At 37.4% G+C, this 16,372-nt stretch overlaps 1 protein-coding gene across 1 annotated transcript; it reads right to left on the bottom strand.

The window, feature by feature from the left end:
• Positions 1-3,657: 3,657 nt before the first annotated feature.
• LOC147763781 (uncharacterized) lies at positions 3,658-9,489 on the bottom strand. Its single transcript, XM_087006085.1, has 7 exons — positions 9,219-9,489; positions 7,823-7,872; positions 7,301-7,396; positions 6,695-6,865; positions 6,030-6,160; positions 4,957-5,182; positions 3,658-4,575 (listed from the first exon to the last, which is right to left on the bottom strand). The coding sequence occupies exons 3-7, from the start codon at positions 7,377-7,379 to the stop codon at positions 4,541-4,543; spliced, it is 642 nt and encodes a 213-aa protein (XP_086862211.1). The 5' UTR covers positions 7,380-7,396; positions 7,823-7,872; positions 9,219-9,489; the 3' UTR covers positions 3,658-4,540.
• Between the last annotated feature and the right edge of the window lie 6,883 nt (positions 9,490-16,372).

The following is a 16,372-nucleotide window of genomic DNA, read 5'->3' as shown; positions in this document are numbered from 1 at the left end:
CTAAAGTTTAACTTTTGAAAAATCTTAATAAAATTCACTTTTAATATATCGGTGTACAATATTCTTACTTACCCTGTATGTAGAATATGCCCCCGAACAATGTTGTTCTAAATTAAGTGATTTCGTGGTTTTGATTAACTCTGTACCATTCTAATAAATACATGTATTTTTAATGACTGAAATGTCAGTCCTGTACATTAAATGAATTTGATTTTTTTTAAGAACACTGAAAAAATAATTTGTGTGAATAACAGAAATATTTATCAGAGTCGCCACAACATTGAATGATATAAATATTGAGAATCAAAATTGGTTTTGGGGGATAGGGGCCTACAGCATAAGCATATCTATTCACTATCTGATTTGCATCAGCAGAGTTAATTTTTAAAATTTACCGGTGCTTTAATACAGAAAAATCTACCTACATATATTCGTGAGCGCCCCAGTCATGTCCTGTGGCGATCGTGAAGATTCGTCCTCTTGATGATGAGCCCGAGATCCCAGCAGAACTCCAAACAGACGATCCTTGTCCAGAGGTGCTGCCACCTATTGTCGTTTGGTCGCCTTGGATGGTGATGTTTGGAGTGGTCGAGGATCTCGACACTGCCACTACAGCTATAACTATAGCTATCACGGCGACGATTGCACACACTGCTACCAGTACTATCAAAATGCGGTTTCCTGAAGGACGAATTAAGAAAATAACATTGATGATTAGTATCATTTGGTTGACAGTTATAATAGATGCAAACCTCAAAATTCAAATTTAATAAAATTTTAATGGTAATAAGAACTGAATGCGAAGTATAAACATAATAACGTGCTTCTAAAAAAAAAACAGCTGTAAGTCTACTTAGTTTTTGGTTCAAGATTTAAAAAAAAAGTGGATGGCAGATTAAATCTAGGGGTTATAATATAATGGAAAGGCACAAGCAACAGAAGAGCAGTGAAACGGAATCTACAAAACCTATCTCTACAGAGTATATAAGAGTACCTTTTAAGAAACACAAAAATGGCATCATAAACTTAACGCTTCATACAGAAGAGACAAAAACTCTTTAGTCCCTGCCTTCACGTACGCTTTGGATAAAAAATAAGTAAATGTATTTTAAGAAACAGAGCACGTTTAAGAAGGCTAGAAGTAAAATGAGCCAGACAACGTAAAACAAGCAGCAAGCAAATGGAAAGGTAATAAAAACAAAAAGGATGCAAACATTTGCGCGCACACACACAAACACATACACGCACACGCACGCGCGGGCACCCAAACATGCACATTCCTCATCTCTCCCCACCTGCTGCGGTGCTGTCATTTAAGCATGATTAAAACTGGTTATAATTCATGACATCTGCTGACATTACTACGCAACCAGAACACAAAAAAAAACATCTTAGTATGTGCTGTCGGTTGTGTTTTAGTGTTGGGGTTATGGGAGGGATAAGACAAACAAAAACAACATTAGATCAAGGACATTGCTTAATCATGACATTAGGTGCATTTAATAGGCCTTTCAGTTGCACCATATGCTTTGAAAAATGTATCAATGACGGTGATGGGAATCAACCGAACGACTTTTGAGTGTCGTGAGTTAGCGTTGAACCAAGCGAGATACAGAAGAGAGAATGGCCAGAAATAATAATGGACAAGCGGTGCTGTGCTGTGCTGTAAAATATATAGTAGCCGACATATTTTAGGTGATATCCCAAGCACAAAGTTGAAATACGTATAGAATGGGAGAAACGTTTCAGTGGTTTTATAACTTTTGTGAAAAATTCTTACACCTAGCAATTGTAATTGAAAACAATATCTGTTATAAATTAAGCAAAATTGACTGAATTGATACAAATCTATTTAAAAACACAGTTCAAGTAGACAAACAGGGCCTATCTCTGGCAGCGAAGTGCAAGGTCGAGCACGTCTATGTATCGTTGCAAATATAATCTCTACAAGACATGTTAACTAAGTTATAAAAATGTATGTACATCGTAGTGACACTCCAATAAGTCGACTAAAATCACCTTCTTCAGAGAATTAACTATCGAGATTCAGAACTAAAAATACTTACTGGTGTGAATGTTTAATGCCATTTTCCACACTATGCTTCGCTCGAGTGTGCGGTTACGTTTATTTGGTACTCCACCTCTTCTCGTAAAAGTACAATGTTTGAGCAGGTACAAATTATGTTTGTTTTAATTGTTTTAAATACAACAAGCAGAGAAATAGAGACAAAAAATATGGAAATTGTAAAGCTTGCTTTTTACAAGTGATATTCGTTTCACCAAGTGCTTTTGGTTTGTGAATATGATGATAATAAAAAAATATATATTTACTCTGCATTTATATAGTGAGAAGTGCATTTATATAGTGAAAGAGAAGAGGCCCAGCTTTGGTCCTGTTTATCTCGATTGCAGTGAATGCCCGTGCTATGCCACCGTGCACAAACGGACATTGTCGAAGATGTGTCAAATCCACGTAACTGCCACCATCTCACAGCTTTAGACGACGATTTCCGAACATCGTTCTCTGCAAGTAGACGCCATACGGTGGGAGGCGTTCGGTGATAACAACAGCGTCGCTGAGCGGCAAAATTTAGTACTGAAGCGTGAAGGGCGTAGGGAGGCATGGCGCAACGTGGTCTACCTCGCGAACCCTGCAGGCGCGGATCCAAGATTGGAAAGGGGTCAATTTTTAGGAATGACAGGCCTCGGATGCAAATCCTTGGGTGGGGCTCGGGGCCCGCTGAAGGGCCCTAAATTTTGGTATTTTAGAGGGCAAACGGTTTCATTTGGTACTGTTTAGAACTAATTCAGCTAGTTAAAATTCTAATTTCAAGAGGGGACCATTGGTGTGAATTATAGTCAGAAATCGAAAGGGGGGGGGGGGGGGGGTCAGGACCCCCCTAAATCCGCCACAGCCCTGAGCTTCAGAGTTAAATTGAAACAATCCTCTTACACTATTATATACTATACCGCTAACATTTCAAATAACTTGAGACGGCAGATGAATGCTATAGTGCAGAGGATTGTTTCAATTTATCTCTTCTGTGTGGGTGACTTCGCGATATTCCGCCTTTTTTTTTTTTTTTTTTGGTCGAGCACCAGCGCATTTAACTGGGACAGGACCACATAAAGTACTGAAGGTGAAACGTGGAGGGTGTTCACACAAATGCATATATTTTCATAACAAGACGAAAAAAATCTGAAATTTTGATATATTATTCAGCATTTTTCTACAATATATGTGCTTTACTCTTCGAAACCCTGTTCTACCCGTTCATTTCCTCGAGTCTCACGCGTCCTTTGGGTGGGTACTTCTCTAGTTGACAATAAACTCTGATGCTATATTTATCAAGGATAATTATTTGAGGAAATTCTTGCTACCAAAACATTGATTCATTCATTTTGTTTTTATGCCTTCAGTGGTTGAGTGTTCATGAGAAAGATGTATCAAAACAAAAACAGTTCATTATATAATTATATAATTCAGGGGCGGATCCAGAGCTATTTTCTGACAGTCTTCCAAATTATCTTTATTGATCCATCCTCCAATTTTAACCGTCTTCCAACAGAAAAAAATAAGATACCTATTAATGTAAACTTGAAAATCTGACCGTCTCCTGGAAGACCCAGAAGACGGCCTCAATCCGCCCATGTAATTTAAGTATCTAGTGAAATGGCCCCCATAACAAGTTCTATAAATTACATCGTAGCTCTTGATATGTACAACAATCAGACAGGATCAGAACTATCTACAATAAATTTCAAAAGATAAACTAATTCTTTGTTGCAAATACAACAGTAAAAAAATGAAAATAATGAAACAAGTCAAAACATTACACAAAACGTCCACTTCGTGGAATAACCCATTCTTATGTAAGACACAAAAGAAAAGTTCACTGGGCGACTATCCTAAAGCTCCAGATAGGGTCAATAATAATCTTTTGGGGAATTAATTTTTTACGGACACATTTAACAGGATCTTTACACTTCAAGTTTTACATAAATGTTTAAACAAAATATATTAAATAAGCCAATTAAATAAGACATGAGGATTATTGTCATTGATGGGTATTTTGCCTTTCAGTTATAGTTAGTTATAGTATATACGTTAAAGGTTCTCAGGCATGATTCATTTTTGGATTGAGCGGTCAGTGAGGTTTTTCAGAGTACATTCATTGTCTGATCAGGTTTTTCTATGGCTATGTTCTTGACATTGTTATAAGAAATGAGTTCCAGTTATATTGAGGTGAGAATAGAAAGTTCCTCTCGTTTTGTCAATGGTTCTTATTTCACGAAGGGTTACTCTATGTGAACAAAATAATGACGGTGATATACAGTATACTGAACGTGTACTTCTATCACACCCAGCCCAACCATGAGACCGCTTTCTCTGTGAAAAACGCAATAAACAGGTAGAAATTAACTTTTTGACAGGTTTAGTTTGTTCTTGGTGCTTGGGATCTGCCTTATCTCTTTTTCTCTTTGTAATTTCTCTTCTCGTCTGCTTTCCGCCCCTTTATTGATCTATCTTATGACATTGTTAGCTGTCGACGCAGTCCAAGTAACCACGAGAACCTAGAAGACATTTTAAAACTTTGATTTAATAAAAAGCAGAATAACATATTCTTAACAAAATCTGAGAAAATATGAAATATGACAATATGAGACCACTCATTGCCGACTGACAATTATGATTACTATCTTTAGGAAACAATTCATCTATTTCCAGTGCATCTGCTTGTTGCTCTTCATTTGCTGATTAGAAAAGAGTAACAAGGACCAAGAAAAACAAAATTCTTTAAAGCGTATTTCTCCTCCATCACTTCCCACCCCTGCCCCCGTCCTTCCATGCCGGATATCCCATTTCAGAATGCCCCAGTTGATGTCCGAAGCTTGAAAACGCATGTTTCACAGGTCTATATTCAGATATACATGTATACATAGCACGTGACTCACCGTGTTCTACGGCTGCGGCGTCGCATAATTTCTTAAACTTCCCGCTGGTGACCAGTTTGCTGAAACCCGCGTTCCATTTTGCGATGAAATCACTGTCTTTCCTTGCCATCATCCCGGTCCCGGCCAGAACGCAAGAAAACCCGCCCCCGGGGACTATTTCTATCTCAGGGTTGGTTCTTGAGGTATACCCCGACATGTCTAGGGCAGATGCAAACGCTACATCTATCTGTAAGGGGTATACATAACTTGCAGCACATTTCTGTTAATTGGAAAGTTTATAATAAGTGTGGCAGGGTGCAACCCTGTTGCAAACAAACAGAACATATATTTTTATAACTCTTGATGTCTAAGTTTTTTATTTCTAGGTGTGGTGTTCCCATATCCCTGAGCAAAACGATATCTCTGTTGCAAACTAAAAACTAAAAGCTTGCTGCAACGAGTTTGCAGGAGTTTGCAAGAAAATTTTTATTGCTGCTTATTTGCTTACACATTCCAGCAAATTGCAAGAAGGAATTGCAGTTTGCTGTAATATTGCTGCAAATTCGCTGCAAATTTGCAGCAGGCCTGATATTTTGCTGATGCGGAGAAATACTGTATGTTGCAATGAGGCTTCATTTAAATGTCGTGTCGGTCTTATTTAGACCCTATCCTATTAATGATTCTCTTCCCCTACCCTCCTCTTTAGCACAGTACTTGTGTCATTTATTTAAGTTACAAACTGTAAAATAAACTGTTAAACTCCATTAAATAGTTCGCTCAAGGAACACCTAGAAATATAAGAACTAAGACATCAAGGATTAGAAAAATGTATGTTCTCGTTGTTTGCTACGGGTTTGAACGTGGTCCACTTTTTCCCACCAGACTAAATAACAATACATAATACTTTTTAAAACTAATATGGAATTTCACAGTATTAATGAATACTACTACTACTACCTGTATTCAATACACTAGTACTACTACTACTACCCTATCACAAAGTCAAATTGCGTTTTTCTTTCCAATATCTGAACCTTAATTATATCTACATAACTACATTCTAAGATCGAAAATGAACATGTTAAATATCTTACTTCGCCACTTTTCAACTTGGTCACGATATCCCCAGGGTTCTGAACATGGATGATGGTCATATTGTCCTGACCCTTGACGTCAGTCCATCTGGCTAGACACCTTTCGTCACTAGCCCAACCATCTCCTAAACCTTTAAAAAGCCAATGAATTAATCTTCTAATTCAATTTCATTCACTGTTTTAGCATGATGCGCACCTAAATGGGTGACGTTATACACTGACACTTGCTGCATGGCACGAACTCTGTTACAAGGACTTATTCAAAGAGAAATCAAACCAAGCTGCAATAATAATCTCTTCAAACAACCATTCCTGTATGTCAGTTTCTTACAACAGGAAAAAAACAATTGCATTTGAAGCAATATCTTGAATTTGCCGAGTTCATCTGTTGCATGAGGCAATCAGTTTGTATGTCAGTAAGTACTGATGAAATTCTTGGTGAAAAACTTACAAGATCATAAACAACTGCCTGAATTTACTGAGTATAGTTTCTGTTGTTTGGAAAAAACATCATTGTAACTAAGTGGTTATATTTACACCGTGCGAATGGAATACTTCTATGAAAAACTGACAATATCATGGACACAAAATTGTTCATCTCAGTTTCTGTTTAATACAGTTATAAGTATCAGAGATATAAGCTTTGCCAATAAATGTTTTTTTACCGACTTTCTTGTTAGCTAAATTTCTGGAAGGAAACGAAGGAGCGTTGCCCGTCCTGACATACAAATAGCTGAACGGGGGTTTGGTGAATGTCGAAGTGAAACTGAACACCTGAATCCTGTCTATAGTTCTATACCAGCCGGTGCAAGCATCGTACCACCGGCCCATCAATCCTGAAATGTGATTGAAGGCAACCTCTACAATCATGTTGGTAGGCAATATTTACAAGGGTAATGTTGATTCCAAAATATCCATAAGGTTATCTTGTTCAGACTAACTTTTTATAATATTTTGTAATATTTCATAATATTTTGGATTAGAATAAAGTCGTGCTATTCACTGAATTAAGACAATAGTATAAAAATTAGCAATATCTGTTTGTTTTTGTAAAACAGGCAAATATTGTTTATTTGGTGGAGTTTCACTCAAAAAAACTTTGTCAAAGTAGGCCAAAGGTTTTGTTCAAGGTCAACTTTTGATAGAGTTCTGTTGAACAATATCTTTTGTCGCTTTTATAGCTTTCTGCGAAGGTACGACGATTGTTCTGAAGAATTTGAGAAAAAACAAATGGCGCTGTCAATGAGAAATCTAGAAAACAACCCACGTACCCTGGCCGCCGTGTGAGGGTTGTCCTGGGGTGGAGTCCCAGCAGTTGTTATACTTGTCCCATACAGTACGACAGTCCATACCGGCCTCCGTACACACTGTGAAATGTTTAAAAATGGTATGGTTGTATCTGATTTGGTTGTGGAGAATTTTGGGGCGGGCAAATATGCAGAGTGCATTTGATGAGGAAAAGTAGGTCAAAGGTCAAATTTAAGGTCACATTAAGATGCCCAATATATGATTTCCTATGCTTATATTTCTGAGTTTTGGAGATGTAAGTTCTAGGAAATTTCAGAGTGCAGTAAGTCAAAGGTCAAGTTCAAGCTAGGACACATTAAGATTGTGTGCTTGCAATTTAGACCTAACATATCAACTTGAATAATTTGTCAACGAACAAATTTAACTAAGTTGTTGTATTGCAAAGTGGGCGATACAGTGTACGACTGAAATTTAATCATCGACTAAATTTCTTGAAAACTGCAATAAACCATTAGCATGTCGATAGCAATGAAATGTTGGTTTACCCGCGTCGATTAAATCATAATGGAAGCCTGCCAAGTAGCCAGAGGTGTCTCTGAAAATAAAAAAAAAACATCATAGGTAGGCCTATATATGTGATTACAAGTTTCAGAGGTGACAATATTTGTTTCAGTTAGACCATCCTAGTCTCTATTGCTAATTTTCGAGAAACCTCGCTATGTTCATAAAAATAAATTTTCTCAATATGAAACAAAGCAGTAACTAAAAACTTAATGGAACATTCTTGCACCTGTACGCCAATATAATAGGTAAAGTTTATAATTTTTTAGTCCGTCTGTCAGCTTGTAGAGTCTATATCTGTCTGTCTGTCTCTCTGTCTGTTAACAATATGGAAAAAGTTGTGATTAATATTTCATAATCTGGAAAGGAACGGGCAACAAAAATAACATTTTGTGATCCATTGATCAATTAATTAGTTAAGTCATAACGCATGTCTATCTGTTAGAAATATCACCCGAAAAAGTTTTGGAAAGATTTTCATGAAAAAAATCAATCAGTTAAAGGTACATACGAACCGAGCATCAGTGGAGCGTGGATTCCCAGTGACACATGTAAACCTCTTCTACTAGATTCTTATATGACTCAAATAAATTCGACATGCCAAGGGATAAACTGAAAAGATCACTCGATCAGCCATAAAAGACTGCTCCTTTCTTTAAGTTTTTGGTTGTAAATTTAACCTACTTTCGCGACCTACTTTCCTGCCCCATTGACATACAGCTTAGAATGCCAGCAGAAAAATCCGTTCAAATATCATTTTCGGGTAAAATTAAACAATGCCTTTTGGTAATTCTCTTAGTTATACTACTTTAAACTATATGCTGGCATTTGGTTGGTTTTTGTGACAAAAAAATTGACTTTGTATGCATCTTTAATAAATCAATAATGAGAATTTAGTCAATCCTTTGATAAATTGATCAATAATAAATACTAAAATGAGAACTGAATTTTGTTGACGGAGGTCTGCAGTCTCCTAGCGCTTTTCTAGTTTCTGAAGTAAAACTATTGAAAAATCTTTTTTTTTTGTTGTTCAATATACATACTTACCCTGTATCGGCCGTATGTATTATTTGTCCCCAAACATGTTTTTCTAAATAAATTGATTTGTGGTTTTGATTACCGTTCTAATAATTAATTCTTAATGACTGAAATGACCCCAGTCCTCAACATTGAATGAATTTGAATTTCTTTAAAGAACACTGAAAAAATGTTTGCTTGAATGACAGAAACACTGATCACAGTTGCCACCACATTGAATTGAGATAAACACTGAGAGTCAAAATTGCTTTTGGGGATACTGCATAAGCATAACTATTCGCTATCTGATTTTCTGATTTGCATCGGCAGGTATTTAATTTCAACACAGAAAAGTCTACCTACAGATATTCATAAATACCAACGTCATGCCCTGTCGCGATCGTGAAGATCCGTCCTCCAGATGATGATGAGGCTGAGCTCCAAACAGAACTCCCAGCAGACGATCCTTGTCCAAAGGTGCTGCCACCTATTGTCGTTTGGTCGCCTTGGATGGTGATGTTTGGAGTGGTCGAGGATCTCGACACTGCCACTACAGCTACAACTATAGCTACTACGGCGACAATTGCACACACTGCTACAATTATTATCAAATAACGGTTTCCTGAAGGCAGAAGTGGAAAAATAACATTAATACCTGCCTTTACGAACATGTGTTGGATAACAGATACATATTTAGTGTTCACTGAACTGCATTTACACAAATGTCATTTTATCCACGACGCCCTCCTTGTGATTAGAGGGTAAAATCGCAGAATCGGTTTCTCAAATCTCTCTTTGACCTGAACACCTACGAACACCGCTTTGATACCATTATTGAGTGCAAAGATCAATGTCAGCCATCGCTTTTAAAATGCATAGTGCAAATTTATCGAACAATGTCTAAGTTACCTCCAGGGGCAGTGCTACCTTCCATGATTTCAAATGTCTGCCTCAAAGGTCGGTTAAGAAAATGTTATCAACTCTGAAGAAGAAAATTAAGCTAGACAGCTTGGTGCATGAAACAATTAGGAGAAAGGACTTATTGTCGCCTTAAAATAGAACCATTTCCCTGGCGTTGGTACAACGTGATATAGGCACACTGTCTCAATAAAAGAATTACAATATAAATTAACATGATAAACTGCAGGCAGGTATTTCTTTTATTTTTATTATCTTTTTGTCCACTTTTCTATCTCTTACTTCCTCTTACTTCCGTAACATGAATACGATATATATATGTGTGTGTGTGTGTGCGTGTGTGTGTGTGTGTGTGTGTCAAAGGCCCGGACCAAATCTAGTCCCATGCGTAAAAAGCCCAGACCCCATGTTTATTACGCCCTGGCTGGGTCCATTCTTTATGGTGTCTTTGCATTGTTAACAGCATAATGGGCAAGTTAAATGACCAAGTTAATTGACCAAGTTAATTGGCCAAGCTGCCAGTTTGTTTGTATGGCATGTGCAGGGGTTGTCTTAGATCAAGGCACAAATGAAGCCCACCTTAGTAAATGTTACTAAATCAATCTACATGTCTTTTCTTTAAACATTAAACATCTTTAAAAGTATCATCCTCTGATGTATTTTACAAATCACAGGTAATGAAATACAAGTATATCTCATTTGCCACACCTGTACTAGTAAGTATCATAATATGTGCCTTGATCTAAGACATCCCCTGCACATGCCATACAAACAAACTGGCAGCTTGGCCAATTTACTTGGTCATTTAACTTGTTCATTATGCTGTTAACAATACAAAGACACCATAAAGAATGGGCCCAGCCAGGGCGTTATAAACATGGGGTCTGGGCTTTTTATGCATAGGATTAGATTTGATCCGGGCCTTTGATATATATATATATATATATATATATATATATATATATATATATATATATATACAGACTTGACATTTAATATGGAATATTTCAGTTTCGAAGGTATACCTAGGTAAAAATACGTTCTTTTTTCAAAAACTCCGATCTCATATAAGATTTGTGAATGTAAAAGTGTGCAGTCAGGTGTGTCACTACCAATTAACTGACTTTCATGCCTGTTGCGCTGCTACATTATGTAATTTGCAGTGATTTAATTGGGTAGTGTTCCTTTGGGCTGATCAAAGCTTGGCTTAGGCAAAGCTTGGTTCTGTCAAAAAATATCCATATTTCGGCAACTACTGCATAGAAGAATTTGAAATGTTGCATGCAAGCGGTCAGTTTTGCAGTGCGTAAAATGAGCCAAGTAGTGCATTACAAATTTGTTAATCTAAGGCAGAATGGCGCGAAAAAGACAGACATAACCAGACAGATCATAGCGCCAAACGGAACGGTCCCCACAGTTTTATAGAGTAATGCCCAGACTGATGTACCTACACAGAGGTGACCCCCAATGTTCAAAATTTTACCTACAGGGTACAGGACCCACTGTCTTTCGGTATACGCTGCTGCAACTCAACAAAATCACTTAGTCTGTTCAGAACGAGGGGTAAATTGCCACTAAAATGCATTTTTCAAAGCCCTTAGCGAACACTAAACTGGTTTTAGCAGGTAAGAACACAAAATGACCTCCGAGGTACCCACTGTATACAGCAAAACATCGTCGTCTGTTTCTCTAATGAATTGGGGGCCATGAACGATTCTGGGTAGAACACTGAAACTGCGTGGCTTTCTTTATTGAGGTCAGATTTCACCTGTACCGCCCAATTAGTCAAAACAGAGTTTACAGATATCCAGAAGAGGCCTACGACAAAGCATATGCCGGGTCTAAAGTGACAAGGATGATTGACAGCGTCAGTATTTGGAGTAGATTCCACATTGGTGCCAAAACACCAACGGTAGTCATCCACGAAAACCTGAACCAGATCAAATAAAGGAATAATCTCGGAACCACTTGACTATCATTTGATAGGGGGCACCTTAGGAACAATTCTAGGTTGCACGATGAGGTTGCAGGTTCACACAGAGCACTTTTAATAGCAGATAACTTACAGAACCAAGGGAATGAGCAGCTACCCTGGTCATCAAAATCGCCACATTTGAACCACATAGACAATATTTCGGTAGACCATTACTCACCAATCAACTGCCTACATGTCCTACAACAAAACTGGACCAGATTGGACAATTTTAGACCGATGCCTGGAATGTTATTCCAGATTGAACTCTTAAACCCTACCCCCAAGAAATGCCTTGCCGCTTGAGAGCGCTGGCAACAGCCACGAAGAGGCCAGGCGTAACAACGACCATTACTGTGACTAGCAACTGACATGAGGGTCTTTTGTGGAAGGTATTACCCTTTTACAGACGATAATTTGGAAAATATGGAGATCTAAAATATCTCTTTTAATAGGAGTCGTATGACATAGAATAGGCAACGTGTTTTTGTTTGCTTCTCTGGCGAATTCCATTAATGAACTGATGTCACAATGACATCAAAGAGGTAATTTAAAGTTATTAAAACGCGATTTTAATCCTTATTTTTATTTATCAGTTAGCAAAATAGGAAAAAACTGATAAAATATTGTTTCGAAAAAAATATTCCATATTAAATGTCAAGTCTGTATATATGCACTTTCACGATACTGGGTAACAGCAATGGGTTAGGTTATCATATTTGAAAGTCTGTCAAAATATTGGTATATGTTGAATTACAATGTAGGTGCTTTCATGTGAAAGGGGATGCATTTGTCTTATTACAACAATCAATTCTGTTTCCAAACATTGTTGTGTGTTTTAAATCTTTTAATTCTTAGCCGAAAATGACACTAAAATAGGGCTTAAATCTGGGATACAGATACCAGTCTGTTTTGCAGCTCTCAGAATAGTATGTCAATTTTTTGTTCACACAGTATTTTTTGTTCATTTACGGTTCACACAGTAGAGAGAGAAAAAAAAAAAAAAACAAAATTGCTCTTCGTCGCATTTGGATGGGTGAATAAAACGTGCTTTTGTGTATTACCATTGTTTTCAACTTCAGTACAACGTATTATCTCCCATACACGTGAACTATACAAATCGTTCAATTTCGGGATTTAAACGCCTGAAATACATTCTGCTTTTCATAAAAGAACAATGTGTAAATAAATCCTGTCATCTGAACGTGGACAGATGTAATGAACCGATGCTGTTTCGTTTCCTTCAGACGCGTACGATAGCGAAACCACAGCTACAGTGTAGTTTCGTTACCCCATGCAGATTCGGCCCACGGACTGCGGCGTTAGTAGTGGAGATTTCCTACCCTCTGCCAGGACCGCAGTTATTATTGTGGACATTTTTTTTTTTTGCCAAAATGATCACAACAAAATGACTATGTCTATTTATCTAGAGACATATCTGTGAATATCTGTGAAAAATCAATCTGTCGCCCTGGTAGAGGGTAGAGATTTCCATTGTTGACGTAATGACCCGGTCACATGAATATTAAATGAGACTAATTAAATAAGCTATATCCAGCACTCACTTTAATGTGTAATTCACGAAAAATGATTTCATGTCATCGCTGCTCAACTGTTGATTCAGGATCGCATCGTGCTTTCCCAACTATGTGAAATTAAGTGTATTTTTCCCTGATGATTCTATATCTGTTTAAGGTTACATTTACAAACTTCATGAATATAAAGCAAAATAGGATGCATTATCTAAGCAGAAAACGTACTCACAAGATCGGCGCCAAGTTGAAATTTTGATGCCTGTGTCCCAATGTTGTTATACAGAATCGTGGACGTGGAGATATATATTCACAATAACTCGCAAAAATAACAATTTTAGACCCAATTTCAGTTTTACTCAAATGGAAGGCTAAGTTGGTCTACAAAGCAGATGTTTTCAAGCCAAATTTGAAGGGCATGAAGATGCGCCCGTGTATACCTACGCGCAAAATCTCTCTCTCTCTCCTTTGCGTGGACCTGTTGCGGTGATGTATTATATACGTGTCCTAAACCAGGTACCAGCATTCCACAAACAGAATACAAAGGTGATTTAGTATATTCTATTAGGCGCGATGTAGTAAAGGGTTGGTGCGAGGTCGGTAAAAAGGTATTTAATGAAGGACGCGGTGCAAATAAGACATTTGTGCTAAGGTTATTACTTCCCTCAATGTCCAAGGTATTTACTAGAGACAAAAAAGGGGGGGACTAGAGACTAAGATGTTTTAGTATTGGTATGCAAGAATCACGCTACGAGTAAAACTGAAGTGAAATTGGAAAGAAACAGAGGAAGATGGGTTAGATAATTATGTATAAATGTTTCACAAATTGAATATATGGAATAATAAATTAGCACAGGAAAACATTGCAAATATATATGGGGACTTGTCGGTAGCTAAGCGTCTCCAAGTACCATAAGTAGGCGTGGCAAATCATTTCAAATATTTTTCGGGTAATATCAAACAATGTCTTTTGGTAATTCTCCTGGTGATACTATTTGAAACTATATGCTGGCATTTGGTCCGTTTTTGTGGCAAAAATTGACTTCATATGCATCTTTAATAATTCAAAACCATCATTAGTGGAGATGAGCTCTAGGGAAGGGTGCACGACGCAGTCCTTCCAGGCCAGGTGGAGTTAATTTATACATGCTAATGTTGATTTATACATGCAAATGTTTGAATATATTTTAAGAAACTTAGCACGTTAAAGAAGACTAGGAATGAAATGAGCCAGACAACGTAAAACAAGCAGCAAGCAAATTGAAGGGTAATATAAACAAAAAGGATACAAGCAGTTGTGCATCAATGACGGTAATGGAAATCAACCAAGAGACCTTTAGCGTTCAACTAAGCGAAATTTTGCGAGATATAGAAGAGAGAATGGTCAGAAATAATAGTCGAATAGCCAGAACGCTAACCCTGCAATGTTTTCTTCTGTAAACTTTTTTTTTTGCTGAAATGCAATATGGCCGTCAATTTATGAGAAGAAATAGAAAAACGACATGGAAATTGTAAAGCTTACTTATTAAGAGCTTTTTTGAACGTTTACCCTATCAGAAGAGCACAGCAGGACTAGTGAATACACTTAAGTGTGTAACTTTCGGCAAAAAAGCCAGAATGGCGGTCAAAACATATGGCAGAATGTAAAAAAGCGGCAAAATTAGTTCGTTTTTTTTTTGCGTATTTAGTATTATCAAAATCATATCTCCCTTAATTATTTTTGTTCATTATGATATTTTGTTAGCCATAGGCTACTTTTGGTCGTTTTCCTATTTTTCCTCATAAATTGACGGCCATATTGAAAAATGCTCAATGTCTCGGAAGTAGCAGCCAAGCTAATTTTGCCTTTCTCGGCCTGAAAAATGCTTTTCAGCAAAAAAGGTTTGCAGGAAAGAACATTGCAAGGTTCGACTATTGGGCCTATAGGAGTGACGACTCTACTAGTAGACTAGCAAGTGTGGTTGCGTACAATATATAGAACCCAACATATTTTACGTGATATCCCAAGCACGTGCGCTTACCACGAAGTTGTAATAGGTATGGAATGGGCGAAACGTTTCAGTGGTTTTATAGCTTTTGTCAAATATTTTTACACCAAGCAATTGCAATTAACAACATCTTCTGTGATAAATTAAGTAAAATTGACTGATATCAAGACAGTTTTAGAAGTTAAAGACTATTTCAAAGCACAGTTCAAGCAGACAAATATCTCTAAGTGCAAGGTCGAGCACGTCTTTGTATCGTTACAAATATAATATCTACAAGGCATGTCATCATAGAGTATAAAATTTATGTACATCGTAGTGACACTCATAATATCATCTTCTTCAGAGAATTAACGATCGATATTCAGAACTAAAATACTTACTGGTGAATGTTTGATGCCATTTTCCCTACTAGGCTTCAGTCGAGTGAGCGGTTCCATTTATTTGCTACATCACCTCTTCTCGTAAAAATACAATGTTTGAGCAGGTACAAATTAGGTTTGTTTAAATTGTTTTAAAATAGAACAAGCGTAATAATAAAAACAAAAAATATGGAAATTGTAAAGCTTACTTTTTACAAGCAATATTCGTTTCACCAAGTGCTTTAGGTTTGTGAATATGATGCATAATGATAATAGAAAAAAGAAATATTTATTTACTCTGCATGCATATAGTGAGAGATATATAATGAAAGAGGAGAGGCCCATCTTTGGTCCTGCTTATTTCGATTGCAGTGAATGCCCGTGCTATGCCACTGTGCACAATGATTCATTAACTTTTCGACAGTGTAGAAGAGGTGTCAAATCCGTGCAGTTGCCACCATTTTACAACTTTAGACGTCGATATCCCAGCAATGGTTTTGCAAGTAGACGCCATACGGTGGGAGGCGTTCGGTGAAAACAACAGCGTCGCTGCGCGGCAAAAAGTTCCAGCTATGTACCTTTTTTAGTACTGAAGCGTGAAGGGCGTAGGGAGGCATGGTGCAACGTGGTCTAACTCGCGCACCCTGCAGGGGCGGATCCAAGATTATTGGAAGGGGGTCCATTTCTTTTTAGGAATGACAGGTCTCTGATGCAAAACCTTGGCTTGGGGCTCGGGGCCCGCTGAAGG

This window comes from Lingula anatina, chromosome 2 (assembly GCF_051362555.1).
Source record: "Lingula anatina isolate TDL-2025a chromosome 2, LinAna3.0, whole genome shotgun sequence".
Classification (NCBI taxonomy): domain Eukaryota; kingdom Metazoa; phylum Brachiopoda; class Lingulata; order Lingulida; family Lingulidae; genus Lingula; species Lingula anatina.
This window is presented reverse-complemented; position numbering and strand designations above follow the sequence as displayed.

Excerpts from the sequence above, each read along its gene's own strand:
- LOC147763781 (XM_087006085.1), bottom strand. The coding sequence starts at position 7,379 with ATGGACTGTCGTACTGTATGGGACAAGTATAACAACTGCTGGGACTCC. Across the intron at positions 6,866-7,300 it reads ACCCTCACACGGCGGCCAGG|GATTGATGGGCCGGTGGTAC; the intron begins GTACGTGGGTTG and ends ATCACATTTCAG. Across the intron at positions 6,161-6,694 it reads TTTAGCTAACAAGAAAGTCG|GTTTAGGAGATGGTTGGGCT; the intron begins GTAAAAAAACAT and ends GGCTTTTTAAAG.